The 21,287-nt window shown below is 35.6% G+C and overlaps 1 protein-coding gene across 4 annotated transcripts in view; it reads left to right on the top strand.

Moving 5' to 3' along the window:
• The window catches only part of SLCO1A2 (solute carrier organic anion transporter family member 1A2), a 59,671-nt gene extending 38,953 nt beyond the window's left edge, over positions 1 to 20,718 (top strand). For all 4 annotated transcript variants that reach the window (XM_055571557.1, XM_055571542.1, XM_055571533.1 and 1 more), the window contains 5 exons: positions 1,907 to 2,069; positions 4,428 to 4,600; positions 11,960 to 12,024; positions 12,571 to 12,688; positions 17,882 to 20,718. In XM_055571557.1, the coding sequence (XP_055427532.1) occupies positions 1,907 to 2,069; positions 4,428 to 4,600; positions 11,960 to 12,024; positions 12,571 to 12,688; positions 17,882 to 18,098 (736 nt within the window). In that variant the 3' untranslated portion in view covers positions 18,099 to 20,718. The remainder of the gene's footprint in view (positions 1 to 1,906; positions 2,070 to 4,427; positions 4,601 to 11,959; positions 12,025 to 12,570; positions 12,689 to 17,881) is intronic.
• Positions 20,719 to 21,287: the final 569 nt, after the last annotated feature.

Genomic DNA, 21,287 nt, shown 5'->3' with positions numbered 1-21,287 from the left:
ATCTGTTTTTAAATTGAAAGAAAGTGCAAGTCGTTCAGTCGGGTCCAACTCTTTGTGACCACATGGACTATATAGTCCATGGAATTCTCCAGGCCAGAATATTGAAGTGGGTAGTTGTTCCCTTCTCCAGGGGGTCTTCACAACCCAGAGATTGAACCGAGGTCTCCCACATTGCAGATAGATTCTACCAGCTGAGTCACCAGGGAAGCTCAAGAATATTGGAGTGGGTGGCCTATCCCTTCTCCAGTAGATCTTCCTGACCCAAGAATTGAACTGGGTTCTCCTGCATTGCAGGTAGATTCTGTACCAACTGAGCTACCAGGGAAGCCCTCTTTTTAAATGGAAATATAGTTGATGTACAATGTGTTAATTTCAGGTGTACAGCAAAGTGATTCAGTTACACACACACATACACACACACATATTTTTCAGATTCTTTTCCATTATAAGTTATTACAAGATATTGAATATAGTTCCCAATGATATATAGTAGGTTCTTATTTATTTTACATAAGCTATTTTTTATATAATTCCATTTATTTTCATAGTATATATCAGTTAATCCCAAACTTCTAATTTTGTCCCTCCTCTCCTTCCACTTTGGTAACCATGAATTTGTTTCCTATGTCTGTGAGTCTGTTTCTGCTTTTATAAATAAGTTCATTTGTATCATTGTTTTTAAATTCCACATATAAGTTATACCATATAATATTTGTCTTTTTCTGTGTTATGCCCTTTTCCCCCTAATTTTATTAAGACATAAATGACAAAAACCATCAGGTATAATCTGATGATTTGATACATTATATATTCTCAGGGTCAGACCCTTCAGATTCCCCCAGTGATCCCTGAGTGGGCCTCCTGGGAAGCTTTCCACAATCTGGGGGCACTGGGTTCTCTTTTCGCTCTAGAGAAACCATAAGCGGGGGGGAGCTCTCTTGACGTGTGTTGTGCTAACCTGGGGGAGGAGCCATCCAGTCAAAGTTTTATTGCTCCTGTTATCCTTCTGAGGTCATCATTCTTGGTCTCTGTGGTTCAGAGGGTGTTTTGGTCTCACTGCTGGGTTCTGGGATTTTCACAGTAGTGTCTGTTTAAGGGTAGCTGTGAGTTGGTCTTCTTGATGATCACTGAACAGCTTTTTTTTACTAGAAGACTGTATTTGTTTACTCTAATAGTTACATTTCTGGAGCTAAATATATTATCTGCATTATAAATTGCACTTACAGATTTTGAGCCCTTGAGATTGCTTTTATAAAGCAATAATCTCTCTTGTTGGCAACCCACTCCAGTGTTCTTGTCTGGAGAATCCCAGGGACGGGGGAGCCTGGTGGGCTGCCGTCTATGGGGTCGCACAGAGTTGGACACGACTGAAGCGACTTAGCAGCAGCAGCATGGAGGTGGCTCCAGTGGTAAAGAACCCACCTGCCAATGTAGGAGAATGGGTTTGATCCCTGGAGGAGGGCATGGCAACCCACTCCAGTATTCCTGCCTGGAGAATCCCACGGACAGAGAGGAGCCTTGTGAGCTACAGTCCATAGAGTCACACAGATTCAAACATGACTGAAGCAACTTAGCATGCATGCATGGACCAAACACAGGGATTTATTTATCTTCATTTTTGAGTTCTGATTAATACCTGGAAAAATATTTTCTGTATAGTAAGTTTTCAGTTAATGCTCGTTTACTGGCTTTTATTTACTTGAAAGAAATCATTGAAAAAGTGGCCATGGTCACCAAAGCAAGGTATCTGTTAGGCCAGAGTTATGATATCCAGGCCATATATTGACAGTTGAAAGATTTCTGTTTCTATTTTGGGGAGCAGAAGAAATATACTTGTGAATTGAGATAAAAAGAAAAAGCTCTAATATTCTTTCAAAATCTATGGCATTATTTTAAATCATTTCAGAATACATCAAAATTTACATGTGAAAAATTTCCTTGCTGACTGCAACATGGATTGTAACTGTCCGACTAAAGTATGGGACCCTGTGTGTGGAAACAATGGCTTGTCATACATGTCAGCTTGTCTTGCTGGTTGTGAGATATCCTCTGGCGCAGGAAGAAAAATGGTAAAATATCCTATTGGCCTTTTTTTTTTTAAACAGAACTTTTGTCTTATGCACTGCATTGGTACATTCCAGCTATGAACTCGGTCCATATTTGACAAAAGTAAAATTAAAGTCTTTCCTCAAAACCAAATTAGAAACTTTTGTGTAAAAAATGTTACTTTCTATAGTAAATCTGCTACATACAAATGCATTCCATTCTGAGAGCATGTTTGTAAATCCAGTTTGTTTGTAAATCCAACAAATTTAGCCTAGATACCCAACTAACACAATCGGCTCTGTAATACTGTACAGTAATAGGTTTATAATACATTCACACAAATAATACAAAAAACCACACAAAATAAACATTTTTAATCTTACAGTATGATACCTTGAAAAGTACAGTAGTACAGTACAAGAGCTGACATTCAGGGGCTGGCATTGAGTGAACAATCAAGAAGAGTTACTGATGGGAGGAGGGAGAGGAGGTGGGAGATGGTAGACTGAAGGATCATCAGCAATAGGAGATGGAGGGCAAGCTGCGACTTCACTCACGCCTGATGTTGGTGGCACAGGTCCTTGTTTCTTGCGGGATTCAACATAATCTACCCTCTTGAAAATCTGATCCAGTGACTTCTGGATAGTAGCACTATGGACAGTAGCACTTTGGATAGTAGCACTAAAGATCACTAGATCCAGAAGTCAGGATCTTTAGTGATCCAGTGACTTCTGGATAGTAGCGCTTTGGATAGTAGCACTAAAGATCACTAGATCCAGAAGTGGATCAGTAAAGATCCTGACTTCTGGATGGTAGCACTTTGTTTCTCATTGCAGATGACACAGTAGCACTAGATCGTGCACTGTTCTACGTTTGTGTTCCGTGCCTCAAAAACTAACAGTGCCTCCTCAAATCAGGAAAATGCCCTTGCCCGTTCCTGTGTTGTGAATCTTTTCCGTTCCTCAGTTACTTCTTCCTCTTGTCTCTGTCCTTCCTCTGGGCCTCCAGTTCTATCAGGTCTTTATTAGTAAGCTCCTTGTGTTGCACAGCAAGGAGTTCAATATTATAAGAACAAGAGACTTCTACCATCTTTAAACCTTACTCCACTCTCTCAATTATTTTCACTTTTGTTTCCATCTTTATTGCTTGGTGCTTCTTAGCAGTACAAGCTACATCATCGCTGCTCTTACGCTTGCTTCCAGACATCCTGTGCTCTAAATAAAGATACTGCACTATTGGACTCTGTACTGTACTGTATTGTATTGGGCTTCCCTTGTGGCTCAGCTGGTAAAGAATCTGCCTGCAATGCGGGAGACATGGGTTTGATTCCTGGGTTGGGAAGATATCCCGGAAAAGGGAAAGGCTACCCACTCCAGTATTCTGGCCTGGAAAATTCCATGGAGTTGCCAAGAGTCGGACACAATTGAGCGACTTTCACTTTCATAGTGAAGTACACAGAAGCACAACCAGTTGTAGATGATACACACATGTGACAGTGTATGCCAGACACATGAACTAACTTACATGATCGGGTATGTGAACGCATACTGACATCTTTGAAAATTCAAAACTTGAAGGTTTGCGTGTAGGGGACTTACTGTGTATGCTCACCTAGTTTACATTTTTACTTCCTAAATCTTATTTGAATGCTTAAGCATTCCTGAGCATTGATCTTTACCTTCATAGCAATTGACATGATTACTTAACTTCATTTAAAACTGTCTAGACTGAAAAATACTACTATCGACTGAGATAAAGTTGGCAGTTTTGATCTCAATTATCCAGTCAATTGTTTTGCTATTTTTTTCTTTCTTTCTGTGTATATACACCCGTGCTTTCGGTGTTTTTTACATCCTGACAGCTTTTTAAGAAGATGGAATTGGGCATGTTTAATTGCTTACAAAATGTCACTTAAAATCTTGGTTGGTGATCAAAATAAAATATAAATTTTGATTCTTATTAAAACCTGGGAATGTAAGAATTCAAAAAGGGTTGACTTTATTCTGTTTGTGAAATAAGCTTTATTTTAAACAAAGCTTTGTTTATTGGTAAGTATCTAAATATTTCAATTGGGCATTCTGAAGCAAATTTTATTTGTCATATTTAGCGCCTGTTAAAATAGTGTGTGTTTGTAAAAAGCATGATTTTAGGACAGCTGAGTTATTGCAAATTTATTTAATAAACTTAGAAAGAAGTACCATTTTTTGGAAACCACCCTTCTATGTTTTGTCACACGCTATAATCCTGAGAGAGATCATAAAGGATATGAGAATAAAGGGAGTAAACAACGTCTCTCTTGATCTAACTGGGAAAAGAAAATATTTAAGATTTGTGTTCAAGAGTTTCCTTCCTTACATAAGGTAATATATTATTTTTGGCAGGTGTTCCAAAATTGTAGCTGCATTCCAACACCAGGAAATTCATCTGCAGTTCTTGGGCTATGTGACAAAGGAAAAGACTGTTCCATGATGCTACAGTACTTTTTAATCTTGTCTGTGTTCAGTAGTTTCATATTTTCCTTATCTGCCATCCCTGGATATATGGTTCTCCTGAGGTACAAGAATTATTTTCTTTATTTGGATTTATTTCTGGTTATTTATTATGGAAGCTTTTTCTAAGAAAGTCACATGAAGCTCACAGTATCTAAGAACTTGGTGCTCTAATATATCATACCATTTATTAAGATTTTCCAAATAAGCATTGTTGAATTTTACAAAAATTTTTAAGTTAGCAAAGTTAAATGTTCATCTGCTGCTATTTCCCTCCCTATCTTTCCTACCTTATTACTTAGAGTTAAATTAGCAAACGCTCATGGTTTAACACAAGAAGAGATGCATTTATATTTTAGGGTAAACCATATGAAATGGTCATTTTCCTAGGTAAGAGTGGTTGCCTATAGTTCATTTCCTGTAGTTTGATGTATTAAGACAGTGGAATTAAAAGCTGTTGGAAGTCCCATTTTCACCAGTTATTATCAATAGGGCAAAGGCAGGTGAATTGATCTTTCTGAGCTTTTTTTTTGTTTAATAAAAAAATGGATATAATAATGAATGCTCAACTGTCTTAAGAGGCTCTTGTGAAACACAAATGTTGAAGGGTTTACTAAAACTAGGAAATTGGAGAGCTAGATTGTAAACTTAGGTTTATCACACAAGCTTTTTCAATGACAGCATCTTCGTGCCTCATAAGCAATTTTAAACATAGCCAGTAGACAAAGTCCATAGTTTTTTCCATCTTGAAGAAGAGTTAAATTGATTGTAATTCTCAGTTCATAGTTCATCCTAGGTGGGGTGAGGTTTTTCTCTTATTTTATTTTACTTTATTTTTATTTTTTTCATTCCATTTCCCACTTCCTATCACCATAGGCATCCACATTAATATGGTAGACATACAGTCTTAAATACATGCTTTTCTTTGTAAAATACTGTTTGTTGTGTATTGTGTTTTATATGCACAGAAACAATACTGTGCTACAAATTTGTTTTGGTTCAAAATGCACATGCAAACATAAATTCACCAAATACTGCTTTTATTTATGAGTTATTCTCATACCATCAATTCATGCCTCTTCATTGGGTTTTCCTCATAGCTCAGTTGGTAAATAATCCTCCTGCAATGCAGGAGATCTCGCTTCAATTTCTGGGTCGGGAAGATCCTCTGGAGAACGGATAGGCTACCCACTCCAGTATTCTTGAGCTTCCCTTATGGCCCAGCTGGTAAACAATCCGCCTGCAATGCGGGAGACTTGGGTTCGATCCCTGGGGTTGGGAAGATCCCTCGGAGAAGGGAAAGGCTACCCACTCCAGTATTCTGGTCTGGAGAATTCCATGAACTAGAGTCTCAAAGAGTTGGACATAACTGAGCGACTTTCATTTTCACAGCATCACTAATATTTAGAATTATTGAACTTTCTGACTTTTACTATTCCAATGGGTATTAGATGGTAGCTTACTGATGTTTTAATACGTGATTTCCTAAATCAATGAGTTTAAGAATTTCCTTAAACTTTTTTTCTAGCTACTAGTACTTTTACTTCAAGATGCTTATTCATTATTTTTGTCCACTTTCATGATAATTCCTATAGTTTTCTGGTGAATTATAGATGTTAATCTAATATTATTTACTTGATACAATTATCTTCTCCTGATCTCTCATCTTTTCTTCCAAATTTTTCATAGTTTTTTTTGTGTGTGAAATTCAATCCTAACTTTTGTTGTACTGAAATCTGACAATTTACTTGCCTTAGGGTTTATGTATTGTGGAGTCCCATTTCAAAAGGGTTTTTATATTACTAATTTATAAAAAGATTCCCCTAAATTTTATCTTACAAGCTATATAGCTTTTACCTAGTTCTTTAAATCATCATAAGTTTATCTTTATGTGTGGTGAAAGGGAGAGAGAGATTCAATGTTATTTTTATCCAAACAATTGTTTTCCCAGCATCATAGCACAAATAAGAAGTCCTGTTTCCATTGATTCATGGTGCCATCTTTATCATATTTAAAGTTTTTATGTAACACAGGATGTTTTCACGCATCCAGAGTTTTATTTGTCTGTTCTCAAATTGTGAAACTGCATATGTTCATGTCTCATACGGTAGCTCTTCTTCACCCACTCGTCACTTTCACCTTCACTCTTCCCTTTCCCCCCCAAATTGATTTAGGTACTGATGCATGAAACTTTATACTTACATATAAATTTTGATTGTATGGATTATATATATTAATTAAAGAAACTCTGACATCAAATATTTGTGAACATGAAATACTTTTCCATTTATTTAAAATTTCCTGTATAGATACTACACATACACACATATATTATATATATATACACATATATATACACACACACACAGAAAATGGTACCATGTACAATTATATATGTACCCATTTATATCCAAACATGCATATATATGTATACATATCCATATATATATATGGATATGGGCTTATTTGTAATTTAATATGGTACTATTTTCTCATATTTTCTAGTTGGTTATTGTTGGTTTAGAGAAATGCTGTTGATTTTTTAACATTGACTATTTATCCAGCAACTTTTCTTATTTGTTCTGATAACTTGCTGACTTTGTTACATGTTCTTTATAGAAATATGTGCACACAAGGAGAGTTTTATCTCTTTGCTTCTAAAGCTTATACATCTTAGATTTTAAAAATTTTCTTATAGCATCAACTTGGACCTCCAAAACTGTGTTAAACTGTAATGGTGATAACAAGTATTCATGTTCTTTTCTATTTTTAATGGAAACCATATAAAATTTTTCCATTAAATATGATGCTTGCTATACATTTTTAGTATATATATTTTCATCTAGTTTCTGAGTTTTTAATCATAGAATCAGTATCAAACTACTATTTTTCCTCTTCTAGGAAAAATTTTACATATAATCTTCCAATTCAGTACTTTTAGTGTAGTGAAAAAAGTGATAGATTTTTCTGTTGAGCTGTTTGGACATCTAAGAAAAACCATAGTTAGTCACATTTAAATAATAATTTATTTAAAATTATTGCATCTATGTTGATTGGTAAAACATAAATGTTATTTTCTATTCTTTTTGTTTGTTTGTTTTTGAATCATTCTAGACCCACAAAATGAATTGATAAATTTTCTATTTTTCAATTTCTGGAACTACTTACATTAAATATCTATCTGTTGAAAGTTTTATGAACTCACTCATAAAACTACTTGTACTTTGGGCTTACTTGGTCAGTGATACTTGGTTATTATTTTCATTATTTTCATAAATGTTTCATTATAACATTTCAATTTAATGTTAGTGTCTATTTACATTTTCCATTTATGCTTATACCAGATGTTACTGCATAACCGTTTATAATATTCTTTGATCATTTGGATATTCTCTGATATATCTGAAGGATTTTCCATTTTTTCTGTATTTTGTTTATTGCATTTTTATTTCTTAATCATTGTTGCCAGGGGTTGCTTTTAATTTCTTTTTTAAAGAAGCAATTTTTAGTTTTGTTGCTCTTTATTTCATCTATTTCTGCTTTTTATTTTATTTATTAAAAAATTTTTTTTGGTCTTTTTTCTGTTGTTCTATATCTAACTATTTGAGGTGAACACTTACATAATTTGCTCACTTTGATTAATATATATAAAATGATGAATTTTCTTCCAAGTATTGCTTTAGCTATACCTCAGCTAATATTTTCTATGAAGTTTTATTTCTAACTGTTTTGTAACTTCTTAGCTATAAGGACTTCATGCTTTTGTGAGCTCATAAGGTGGTATGTTAGAGGTAGAGGAGAAAGAAAAACTCTTCAGTAAAATTTAAATACCATATTTTCTATATTAAATGGTAACCATGGGAGCAAGAGGGTCATGTGAGGTCTCCTGACTTTTATTACTTCCTTCTGAGTAAAATCATTGATGTTGCCTAAACAATCTGTGTTAGATAGTGAACTGGTCAACTGTATCTCACCCTATTGTGCTGAAGAGTTTTTCAAAGTAGTAAAAAACTTATGCCAAGAAAATGCCCATCGGTTCAGTTCAGTTCAGTCACTCAGTCGTGTCCAACTCTTGTGCCCCCATGGACTGCAGCATGCCAGGCCTCCCTGTCCATCACCAACTCCCGGAGTCCACTCAAACTCATGTCCATCGAGTCAGTGCTGCCATCCAACCATCTCATCCTCTGACGTCACCTTCTCCTCCTGCTTTCAATCTTTCCCAGCATCAGAGTCTTTTCCAATGAGTCAGCTCTTTGCCTCAGCTACCAAAGTATTGGAGTTTCAACTTCAGCATCAGTCCTTCCAATGAACACTCAGGACTGATCTCCTTTAGAATGGACTGGTTGGATCTCCTTGCTGTTTAAGGGACTCTGAAGAGTCTTCTCCAACACCACAATTCAAAAACATCAATTCTTTGGTGCTCAGCTTTATAGTCCAACTCTCACGTCCATACATGACTACTGGAAAAACCATTGCCTTGACTAGATGGACCTTTGTTGGCAAAGTAACGTCTCTACTTTTGAATATGGTGTCTAGGTTGGTCATAGCTTTTCTTCCAAGGAGCAAGTGTCTTTGATTTCATGGCTGCAGTCACCATCTGCAGTGATTTTGGAGCCCAAGAAAATAAAGTCTGCCACTGCACCACTGTTTCCCCATCTATTTGCCATGAAGTGATGGGACCGGATGCCATGATCTTAGTTTTCTGAATGTTGAGTTTTAAGCCAACTTTTTCACTCTCCTCTTTCACTTTCATCAACAGGCTCTTTAGTTCTTCACTTTCTGCCATAAGGGTGGTGTCATCTGCATATCTGAGGTTATTGATATTTCTTCCTGCAGTCTTGATTCCAGCTTGTGTTTCATCCAGCCCAGCGTTTCTCATGATGTACTCTGCATATAAGTTAAATAAACAGGGTGACAGTGTACAGCCTTGACGTACTCCTTTCCCTATTTGGAACCAGTCTGTTGTTCCATGTCCAGTTCTAACTGTTGTTTCCTGACCTGCATACAGATTTTTCAAGAGGTAGGTCAGGTGATCTGGTATTCCCATCTCTTTCAGAATTTTCCACAGTTTGTTGTGATCCACACATTCAAAGGCTTTGGCATAGTCAATAAAACAGAGATAAAGTAGAGATACAGAGTTTTTCTGTAACTCTCTTCCTTTTTTCGATGATCCAGCTGATTTTGGCAATTTGACCTCTGGTTCCTCTGCCTTTTCTAAAACCAGCTTGAACATCTGGAAGTTCACGGTTCACATTGTTGAAGTCTGACTTGGAGATTTTTGAGCATTACTTTACTAGCGTGTGAGATGAGTGCAATTGTGCGGTAGTTTGAGCATTCTTTGGCACTGCCTTTCTCTGGGATTGGAATGAAAACTGACCTTTTCCAGTCCTGTGGCCACTGCTGAGTTTTCCAAATTGGCTGGCATATTGAGTGCAGCACTTTCATAGCATCATCTTTCAGGATTTGAAATAGCTCAACTGAAATTCCATCACTTCCACTAGTTTTGTTTGTACTGATGTACTGATGCTTCCTAAGGCCCCCTTGACTTCACATTCCAGGATGTCTGGCTCTAGGGGAGTGATCACACCATTGTGATTATCTTGGTCATGAAGAGCTTTTTTGTACAGTTCTTCTGTGCATTCTTGCTACCTCTTCTCAATATCTTCTGCTTCTATTAGGTCCATACCATCTCTGTCCTTTATTGAGCCCATCTTTGCCTGAAATGTTCCCTTGGTATCTCTAATTTTCTTGAAGAGATCTCTAGTCTTTCCCATTCTATTGTTTTCCTCTATTTCTTTGCATTGATCACTGAGGAAGGCTTTCTTATCTCTCCTTGCTTTTATTTGGAACTCTGCATTCAGATGCTTATATCTTTCCTTTTCACCTTTGCTTTTCATTTCTCTTCTTTTCACAGCTATTTGTAAGGCCTCCTCGGACAGCCATTTTGCTTTTTTGCATTTCTTTTCCATGGGGATGGTCTTGATCCCTGTCTCCTGTACAATGTCACGAATCTCCATCCATAGTTCATCAGACACTCTGTCTATCAGATCTAGTCCCTTAAATCTATTTCTCACTTCCACTGTATAATCATAAGGGATTTGATTTAGGTCATACCTAAATGGTCTGGTGGTTTTCCCCACTTTCTTCAATTTAAGTCTGAATTTGGCAATAAGGCGTTCATGATCTGAGCCACAGTCAGCTCAGATCATGAACTATACATCATCTCTACTTAGAAAGCAAATTTTAAAAATTACTATCTTAACCTATTCCGCCAGCTGGTAGAATCATATATCTTGCATGCCCCTGACTCACCACAGTTCAAAGTTCCCTAATGTAAACATGTGGTGTCCACTAAAGCTCCAAAATATTTAGGTGAAGGAATTCCAGCTACAATTAAAAGGGACAAAGAAGAATCCATTAGCAAGTTAAGAAGATAATATGATAATTGGTAAGATAATTGGTAAGAACCGATAATATGATGTTTTTGCTAAAAATGTATTGTGTCATTTTGTTTAAAAATTTGCTTTCATTTTCTCAGCTTTGGTTAGTCAAAGAAGGGAAGGGAATACAGAGGAAATCTCTAAGTGAATTCATTGAGCAGATAGCCATGCTAATGCTAAAGTAAGTGGAGCATAGAAAATGCCATGGGAAATGATAGTCTTTATTTCTACATATAAGGGCTTCCCAAGTGGCACAGTGGTAAAGAATCTGCCTGCAATGCAGGAGACCTGGATTTGATCCCTGGGTTGGTATTCTTGCCTGGCAAATTCCATGGACAGAGAAGCCTGGCAGGCTACAGTCCAAGGGGTTCCAAAGAATTGAACATGACTGAGCGACTTATACACACACAGACACACACACACATTTCTACGTAAGGAATTTCAGGCAATGGTGAAAATGTGGGGGAAGTTTTGGAAAGAATGGATGAATCTGTGCAGTCACTTAAAATATGTTTGCTTTGGATTTTTTTTTTTAATCACTTTCCTTGGAAAACTTTTATTTTTGCTTTCTTTTCTCTTTACATTTACTTATGTAAATCCTTGGCTTTTCTGTATTTTGTTAATATGAATAATTTAAATACACCTAGGGTTGCATTCTTCTTTGGTTTGAGGGTAAAGGTATAACCATTAGAATCACAAACTACTTTGAGAAGAGGATACTGGGGTAGAAATCAATTGATATGAAATGTTTTCTTCTTTGATAACTTTATGATAGAAATGAGTGAGCAAAAAGTGATGGATAAAATGCCAAAGACCAGAGGTGGGGCTTCTGTGAAACTTATGAACTGAATAATTAGGCCTTGAATAGCCAAGACTTGAGTATGCAAGAAAATTTGCTAATGCTCAATGCGTTACTAGCATACAAATAGTTGTTTTAAGAAACTATGGTAGTTTTTAAATTTATGAATTCATTAATTTTTTTAGGTGTGTCAAGCCTGAAGAGAAGTCTCTTGGTGTGGGATTACATGCATTTTGTACACGAGTATTAGGTAAAAATAATTATTTTCCCCAATATCACATCAGACCACTATTAAATACTAAGTAAATGAAGTCACTCCCTCAGAGTAACAATTTAGCAAATATCCCTTCTGCTTGTAAATAGCACTTTGTAATTAGTATGAGAATAAAGAACAAGAAGAAATGAAAAACTTCTTCCTTTTACTTGAAAAAGACCTACCTGACATTCTACTTTTCATCAATAAACTTGAAAAGCAAAGAGGCAATGCTTTGTTAAAATAAAATGTGCTTGTGGTTCGCCCAAAATATTGCAGAAAAAAGTATAAATAATCTTTAATTCAATGCTTTTCTCTACTGATAATTTTTTATTTTGCCTTTATCCATCTAATTACTTACCTTTTTAAATCTAGAAACTTAACTCTAAAAGTAACTTCTAGTTTCTAAAAGTAAAATTTAAAGCTGTAGATTTATATTCTGTTAAACTGTTCTACAAATAGAGAAACTTGTAATACTTTCAAACAAAACAACATATCTTCTTATCTTGCTAATGGATTCTTCTTTCTCCCTTTTAATTGTAGCTGGAATTCCTGCACCTATATATTTTGGAGCTTTAGTGGACTCCACATGTTTACACTGGGGAACTTTGAAGTGTGGTGAGTCAGGGGCATGCAGGATATATGATTCCAACAGCTTCAGGTAAAGATAGTAATTTAAAATTTGCTTTCTAAGCAGAGATAATGTATAAAAAGGTACATGGTACCATAGTACATGTCTAACACTTTCTTTGTCAAGTGACTAGACTACTTTTGGTTTTATTTACAAAATAGGTACTGATACTATATCGCCATTTCTTATTTACATATTCATTTTATTTCCTCAATATTTTCAAAGCACTTGATAACTATAAGCACAGGTGGCTTTCAAAAGGTTGTTCCTTAAATTGGTTGCAATCAGTATATTATTGAAGGCCATGTCTGTGGAGTAACTACCTATCTAAATTATATTACTCTCAAGTATCCTCATTTAATCCTACATCATTCCAGCATTTTACTAGCTTAAATCCTTACTTCCTTTGGCCATCCACTTCTGATCTCTAAAATATTTTTTCTCCCTTAGTAAATTTCACTGACACAGTATTCGTCATGTTTCTTCAAGTCTTATTTTTTGTAAATATAGATCTGATTTTGAAAAAACTTCATCTGATATCAACCTGTTTTTGAACAAAACTCTTCCATTTTTCTCTTTATTTTCAGATTATTTTCCATTTGGAGACCTGAATTCTGTTTAGATTTGTCTTAATTGCTCACTATGGGCAGTAAGACAACTCTTTTAATTACTAAAAAATGATTTGGTATTGTTTAAAAGAGGCTAAGGTCTTCTCTTGATCAGTAAAAGGATATATATGTCAAGAACTGTGAAGAGAGCAGATAGAATGAGATTTATGTTTTCATCAGTTCCCTTTTCCTCGGTTATACTGACTATAAGACAAAACAGAATTTAAAGTAAGAAAAAATTATAGAGTTAAAAAAGGGTATTACTTAATAATAAAAGAAAATACTTTACCAAAAATATATAACAATCATGAATCCATATAAATCTATCACTATAACTTCAAATATATAAAACAAAAATTCACAAAATTACAAGCAGCAGTCTACAGAGTAGAAAATTGCAACACAAACTTTTACAACAAGTGAATATAAAATACAGGTGAAAAATTCATGAGGATATAGAAGATTTGAACCATCTGACTATGCAAGTATTATCTAATATAGTGATTTTTTTTAACCCAACTATCAACAACCATAGGAAAATAATAGAAATCTCATTGTAAAATAGATTTTTAAAAATATTTTGCATATTATTGCTGTGATACTAAGGAGGGAATAAGATACAGATACACCCAAGAACTAGGTCAAATGATCTGCTCCCTCTGTGATTATTTATAGTATCACTATGAAAAAAACTAGGAAAGACCTAAGAACCCAGGGAAGTGGGAAGAGCAAAGGGAAAATGAAAAGATTTGGAGGAGTAAATACTGAGAAACAAAGCAAGCAAAGAAAACCAAAATAAACAAATAACAACAAAATACTCAAAAAGAGCTTGTAAACTAAAACATTAAAATACATGAATAAATCCAATAGTAAAAATGACAAGCACATAAATTACCAGTTGAAAGGTGACTTCATTCCAGATTAAATTTACTCTAATGTAAGAGTCTGACAAACTTTAAAATAAGATGTTTAACCAGCTCAATAGGATTAAAAATAATAAATTGATAGCATAATACCCATTAAAATGAATAAGAAATAACAAAAAAAATTCTAGGAGAAATAAGAATATGAATAAGAACTCTTGGAAATATTAGAGATTAAATGGATAGCATTGAAATAAAAGGAATTCTAAATAGATAATAAATTTCAAGTCCACATAAGTTAAAATGAGAATTGGTGAACTGAAAGTGGGTATTATAGAAATTATCTGGAATGAAAATTAATGATTTGATCTCATAAACACAAAAGAACCACCTTAATAATTTTAAAGATCAATTAGAAATTAAAAGATATATCTCAGAAAATTTCAGAACAGAGAGCAGAAGAAATAGCAGAAATAAACTAATGAATTAATGGCTTAGAATTTCCTAGAATTTAATAAAGACATACATTTTCAGATCAAAAGTGCTCTTTAAATGCCTAGTAGGATGCATTAAATAGACATATAAAAGTGAAATTACAAATGTTCAAATCAAGGAAAAAACATCAGCACAACCCAGAGAAATAAACATATGGCTTATAAAGAAATATGATTCAACCAATAGTGATAGATTATCAACAACCATAGATCTTAATATCTTTATGATCCTTATTGCCTTGGGTTTGGGTTGAAACAAAAACACAAACTAGAGAACAAGAAATGGGCAAATGTGACTGACTGCATATAAAACTAAAAACTTGTTTGTAATTAAAGACAATGAAGAATGAGAGAACATAAACGTGAGCATCAGGAACTCTCATACACTGCTGGTGGTGAATCAAAACTACTGAAAAAACTTTTGGGAAATATTTACTAAGTTGCAGGCATCAAAATGTACCTACTTCCCTTGTGGCTCGGACAGTAAAGCATCTGTCTACAATGAGGGTAGACCTGGGTTTGATCCCGGGTTTGGGAAGATTCCCTAGAGAAGGAAATGGCAACCCACTGTAGTATTCTTGCCTAGAAAATCCCATGGATGGAGGAGCCCGGTGCAGGCTACTGTCCATGGGCTCACGAAGAGTCGGACACGAAAGAAAGTGAGCGACTTCACTTTCTTTCTTTTCTTTCTTTCTACTAAGTTGCATCCTCTAAAATCCTTAGACATATTTTAGAGAAACTCTTGCTCACATGCACAAGGAGACATGTCAACCAAGGTTTATTGCAGTTTTATTAGAAAAAATCTGAACAAAAGTGTCCAATAGGAAAATGGATAATAAGCTGTGGTGTGTTTATTACCGAACGCAGGTTTGGTTCGGAGAAGGCAATGGCAACCCACTCCAGTGTTCTTGCCTGGAAAATCCCATGGGCGGAGGAGCCTGGTAGGCTGCAGTCCATGGGATCGCGAAGAGTCGGACACGACTGAGCGACTTCACTTTCACTTTGCACTTTCATGCATTGGAGAAGGAAATGGTAACCCACTCCAGTGTTCTTGCCTGGAGAATCCCAGGGACGGGGGAGCCTGGTGGGCTGCCGTCTATGGGGGTCGCACATAGTCGGACACGACTGAAGTGACTTAGCAGCAGCAGCAGCAGCAGCAGCAGGTTTGGTTGCGAGAGGCAGTGTTGGTAGAGAGGAAATGTGCTTGAGTCAGAAAAGCTGCCAATCTTGGGAGAAGGTGAACTCATGTCCAGAGACCAACTCCAAGGATTCTGCTCAGTCATGACTGTTTTTAAAGGAAAAATATTGGGGGGGGGGGGGAGCGGGGAAGGATCTCAGTGAATCATCGAGGCAGGAGAGTTCTGTTTTCTTCTCCTTTGAGTGCAGACTGGCTGACTCTCTCTTCAGGTGTTAACTTGCCTGAATGATCTTCCTGCAGGATTGCTAAAAGGGCTGTTGGAGGGCAGAGAGCTTATCATTTTTTAACTATTTAATTCTTCATTTTTACTTCTTTTTATCTAGGAAAAGAATCAACAGGTTAGGCAACACATGGTGTACATTCAAGAAAGCATAAATCAGGAATTAGTTTCAATTGTTTAGTGATTTCTTTACTATAATTAGGTTTTTAAAGTTACAGGGGACAGAAATGGGTAAACAGAAAAGGGGCAAAACAATCGCTTTTATGTTCATATGTTGCAATATAGTTCAATAGTTAAAACTAAACAATGTAGAACTACATGTATAAGCCTAGTTTTAAAATGGTGGACTGATAGAAAAAAATTTCAGAATAAAAACATAATATTATGCCAATTATTTAAAATGTAAAAATATATGCAATAATTGTATAAAGTATGAGTGGATACATGCGTAATTTGTAAAGCTATAGAAATAAAGTAGGAACAAAATCCATAAAATTCAACATACTGTTACATCTGGAGTGGGTTAGAATATAATAGGATCATAGGAATACACAGAGGAATTAAATGTATTAATATCTTTTAAATTGGTCTGAAACAAAAATGGCAAAATTTAATCATTTAAAAAACCTGGGTGATGAGTATAAATATGTTTAACTCTTTTTTTCCTTAATTCTTGATATGTTTCCTAATAAGAGAAAATTTTAGAACTAGGAAAATGAATACAAGAAGCAGAAATTCATAAATAGACTATAGACCATCGAGGTAACAAAAAAGCTGTGCTTTTGAAAAGATTAAAATATAATAACAACAATCTGGAATGGCAAATAAAGAGAAGAGGTGCAAATAAGCACTATTAGAAATGGAAAAAATATAAATACAGATACTTAGGAATTTTAAACATTGTAATTTGGAAGCATATTAAGTAGAAGTTTTTTAGATAAATATGTATTACCAAATTTTACTATAAATATATAGTACTATATTTTCATAGTCATTAAAAAATGTGAATGAGTCACAAATTCTCATCTTCCAAAGGCATCAAGTCCAGAAGCTTTGAAGGCAAGTTTTACAAATCTTCAATGAACTGATGATCCCTGCATTATACAAGTTATTCTTGTATAATGGAAAAAGAGGGAAAATTTCCCTGTTCATTTTATAAAGCTACTGCAATCTTGATATTGACATTGGACAAGTTCAGTACAAGGCAAAAAGGACAAGCTGATTTTAGTCATACATGCAAAAAGTTAACAAATTGAATCTATTAATGTGTAAAAACTAACAGAGTTTGTTCTGAATAATACTACTAGTCTTGGCTATTCTGCTAACTACATACAGAAAAATGATTTGGTGATATTTTACAAATTCAAAACTAAAACTCTGAGCAAACTCAGAAGCAAAAGCAATTTCCTTAACCTGATGAAGATCATGTAAGGAAACACAGGAGTAAATATTACAATTTGTGGTGATTCTTTGGAAGCATTCTTGCTAATTCTGAAAAAAACTGCTATCACTGTCAGTATTAAATTTAAGTTAGTATATTTAATGTAAAAAGATAAAATAAAAACAGTAACACAAGATTAAAAAGAGGAAAATAAATTTTGATTTTCCTGGATAAAAAATTCCCCAAATCATTTTAACAAAAGTTAGAATTCATCAGCTAATGAATGAAAGCTCATTAGGTTCATTCCTAAGATTCACGGGATTCATTCCTAAGGCTGACATGCAAAACAATTAGCTGTTTTTGTCCTTGTGGGGTAAAATATTAATAATCAAAAATATGCAAAGCTAGTTGTATCTTTGTAAGTTTTAATATATTTTAACTTTTTTTTTTTTTTAATAGATACATCTATCTTGGATTACCGGCAGCACTAAGAGGATTAAGCTATATTCCAGCCTTTTTGATCCTCTTTATTTTGAGGAAGTATCGACTACCTGGGGAAAATGCCTCTTCAGAAACTATGCTTGTGGCAAAGTTTATAGGGAAGGAAAATGAGGGCAAAGAAATGGATGAAAATGCCAAAGTTTTGAATGACGATGAATTGAAGACAAAGCTATAATACTCTTTTTTTTTTTAATTTTATTTTATTTTTAGACTTTACCTAACTGTATTAGTTTTGCCAAATATCAAAATGAATCTGCCACAGGTATACATGTGTTCCCCATCCTGAACCCTCCTCCCTCCTCCCTCCCCATTCCATCCCTCTGGGTCGTCCCAGTGCACCAGCCCCACGCATCCAGTATCGTGCATCGAACCTGGACTGGCACTCGTTTCATACATGATATTTTACATGTTTCAATGCCATTCTCCCAAATCTTCCCACCCTCTATATCATGCTTTCCAGAATTGGAAAACACAATACAACTTAATCATTTTTAAAATCAATAGAGGTATGGCAGATAACTTTTCCTTATTTTTAAGAACCTCAACATTTTTTTTTTAACTCAAGAAGAAAAAATATTCATGATAGTATTTCTGAGGCAACAATGGCATTTGAGATTTTCCTCAGAGAGACATTTATAAACAAAACAGGATATTAGAACCAGCTTTATTTTTATGTTAAATTGTTAAAACAACAATTTCTTTTTTAACTCACGCAAAATATTTCCCACATCTCTTCCAAATGATTTTTTAAAATTTCCTATTATGAAAATCTATTTAATTCTATTGAAATCCTGCTTTGATATCATGATTATTAGGAGACTGAAATTCTTTTCTTCGTATTTGAATATTTAAGGATTTTGCTCAAATTTAAGTGAACAAAGTGAAAGAGGTGAACAAAGTCAAAGACTTTAAGTGAAAGAAGCCTAAATATTTTCATTCTATTTTGGAATTTTTCTTTAACTCTTCCTATTCATTCCAGAAATGATTCTTTTAAAATAGATTATGAAGTTCTGTCCTTTATAAAATAAAGGACAGAAATGGTATGGACCTAACTGAAGCAGAAGATATTGAGAAGAGGTGGCAAGAATACATAGAAGAACTGTACAAAAAAGATCTTCATGATGCAGATAATCATGATGGTGTGATCACCAACCTAGAGCCAGACATTTTGGAATGCGAAGTCAAGTGGGCCTTAGGAAGCATCAGTACAAACAAAGCTAGTGGAAGTGAAAGAATTTCAGTTGAGCTATTACAAATCCTAAAAGATGGTGCTGTGAAACTGCTGCACTCAATATGTCAGCAAATTTGGAAAACTCAGCAGCGGCCACAGGACTGGAAAAGGTCAGTTTTCATTCCAATCCCAAAGAAAGGCAATACCAAAGAATGCTCAAACTACCACACAATTGCACTCATCTCACACGCTAGTAAAGTAATGCTCAAAATTCTCCAAGCCAGGTTTCAACAGTATGTAAACTGTGAACTTCCAGATGTTCAAGCTGGTTTTAGAAAAGGCAGAGGAACCAGAGATCAAATTGCCAACATCTGTTGGATTATTGAAAAAGCAAGAGAGTTCCAGAAAAATATCTAGTCCTGCTTTATTGACTATGCCAAAGCCTTTTGATTGTGTGGGCCACAACAAACTCTGGAAAATTCTGAAGGAGATGGAAATACTGGACAACCTGACCTGCCTCTTAAGAAATCTGTATGCAGGTCAGGAAGCAACAGTTAGAACTAGCATGGAACAACAGACTGGTTCTAAATAGGGAAAGGAGTATGTCAAGGCTGTGTATTGTCACCCTGGTTATTTAACTTATATGCAGAGTACATCATGAGAAACGCTGGGCTGGAAGAAGCACAAGCTGGAATCAAGCCTGCAGGGAGAAATATCAATAACCTGAGATATGCAGATGATACCACCCTTATGGCAGAAAGCAAAGAACTAAAGAGCCTGTTGATGAAAGGGAAAGAGGAGAGTGAAAAAGTTGGCTTAAAACTCAACATTCAGAAAACTAAGATCATGGCATCTGGTCCCATCACTTCATGGCAAATAGATAGGAAAACAGTGTCAGACTTTATTTTTTTGGGCTCTAAAATCACTGCAGATGGTGATGGCAGCCATGAAATTAAAAGATGCTTGCTCCTTGGAAGAAAAGTTGTGACCAACCTAGACAGCATATTAGAAAGCAGAGACATTACTTTGCCAACAAAGGTCCATCTAGTCAGGCTATGCTTTTTCCAGTAGTCATGTATGGATGTGAGAGTTGGACTATAAAGAAAGCTGAGTGCGGAAGAATTGATGCTTTTGAACTGTGGTGTTGGAGAAGACTCTTGAGAGTCCCTTGGACTGCAAGGAGATCCAACCAGTCTGTCTTAAAGGAGATCAGTCCTGAGTGTTCATTGGAAGGACTGATGCTGAAGCTGAAACTCCAGTACTTTGGCTACCTGATGCAAAGAACTGACTCATTGGAAAAGACCCTGATGCTGGGAAAGATTGAAGAGGGGAGGAGAAGGGGACCACAGCAGATGAGATGGTTGGATGGCATCACTGACTCAATGGACATGAGTTTGAGTAAACTCCAGGAGCTGGTGCTGGACAGGGAAGCGTGGAGTGCTGCAGTCCATGGGGTCGCAAAGAGTTGGACACAACTGAGTGACTGAACTGAACTGAACTGACTCACTAATATGCTATCACTTGCTTTCTGTTCATTCCCTCCTTTGTGATTCATATCATATATTTTCTCATTTTTCCAGAGTACTGACAAACTTAAGCAAGTAATTAAAAATCATGTAGCAAAGATTGTTGGTTTTTTTTTCTTCAGCTATTCAAACTTAGCAACTAAACTCTGCAGACCAATATGATCCCCTGAAAATTGGTTGCATCATTTAAGAAGAAAGCAACAGAGAGGACTGAGTAGAACAGGTTTGGGTGGAGGATTAAAAGTTAAATTCTGTGCTTGTGAAATTTGAGATTTCATCTCTGACTGTATTAAAAAGAACCATGATTCAAGACAAGAATAGTGTTGACACTGGAGAGTGGAGCTAAAATCATTGCAATTGAGGAGTTCCAACTCAGGAGAGGTGTGCCAACTGTGATGAGGGACCATTGGGTATTAGGGTGAAATGAAACTTGGATCTGCTGTATTTGGGAAGGGAGGAAATGGGACAGTGGTCTGGAAGGTAAAAGAGGAGCAAGGACTCACCTTGTATCCAGAGAGTTGTGAGAAAAACAGCTACCACATGAGAAGCTTTTGGGGGAAGCAGAGTCCTCAGGAGAAACCCAGATTTTGGTGAGGCTGAAGCTGTGAAAAAGAATGCTGGTTTATGAGTTTTAGAATATGAACAGTTTTGGAGATGAGGGACTCAG

Source organism: Bubalus kerabau, chromosome 1, assembly GCF_029407905.1.
Source record: "Bubalus kerabau isolate K-KA32 ecotype Philippines breed swamp buffalo chromosome 1, PCC_UOA_SB_1v2, whole genome shotgun sequence".
Taxonomy (NCBI): Eukaryota; Metazoa; Chordata; class Mammalia; order Artiodactyla; family Bovidae; genus Bubalus; species Bubalus kerabau.
This window is presented reverse-complemented; position numbering and strand designations above follow the sequence as displayed.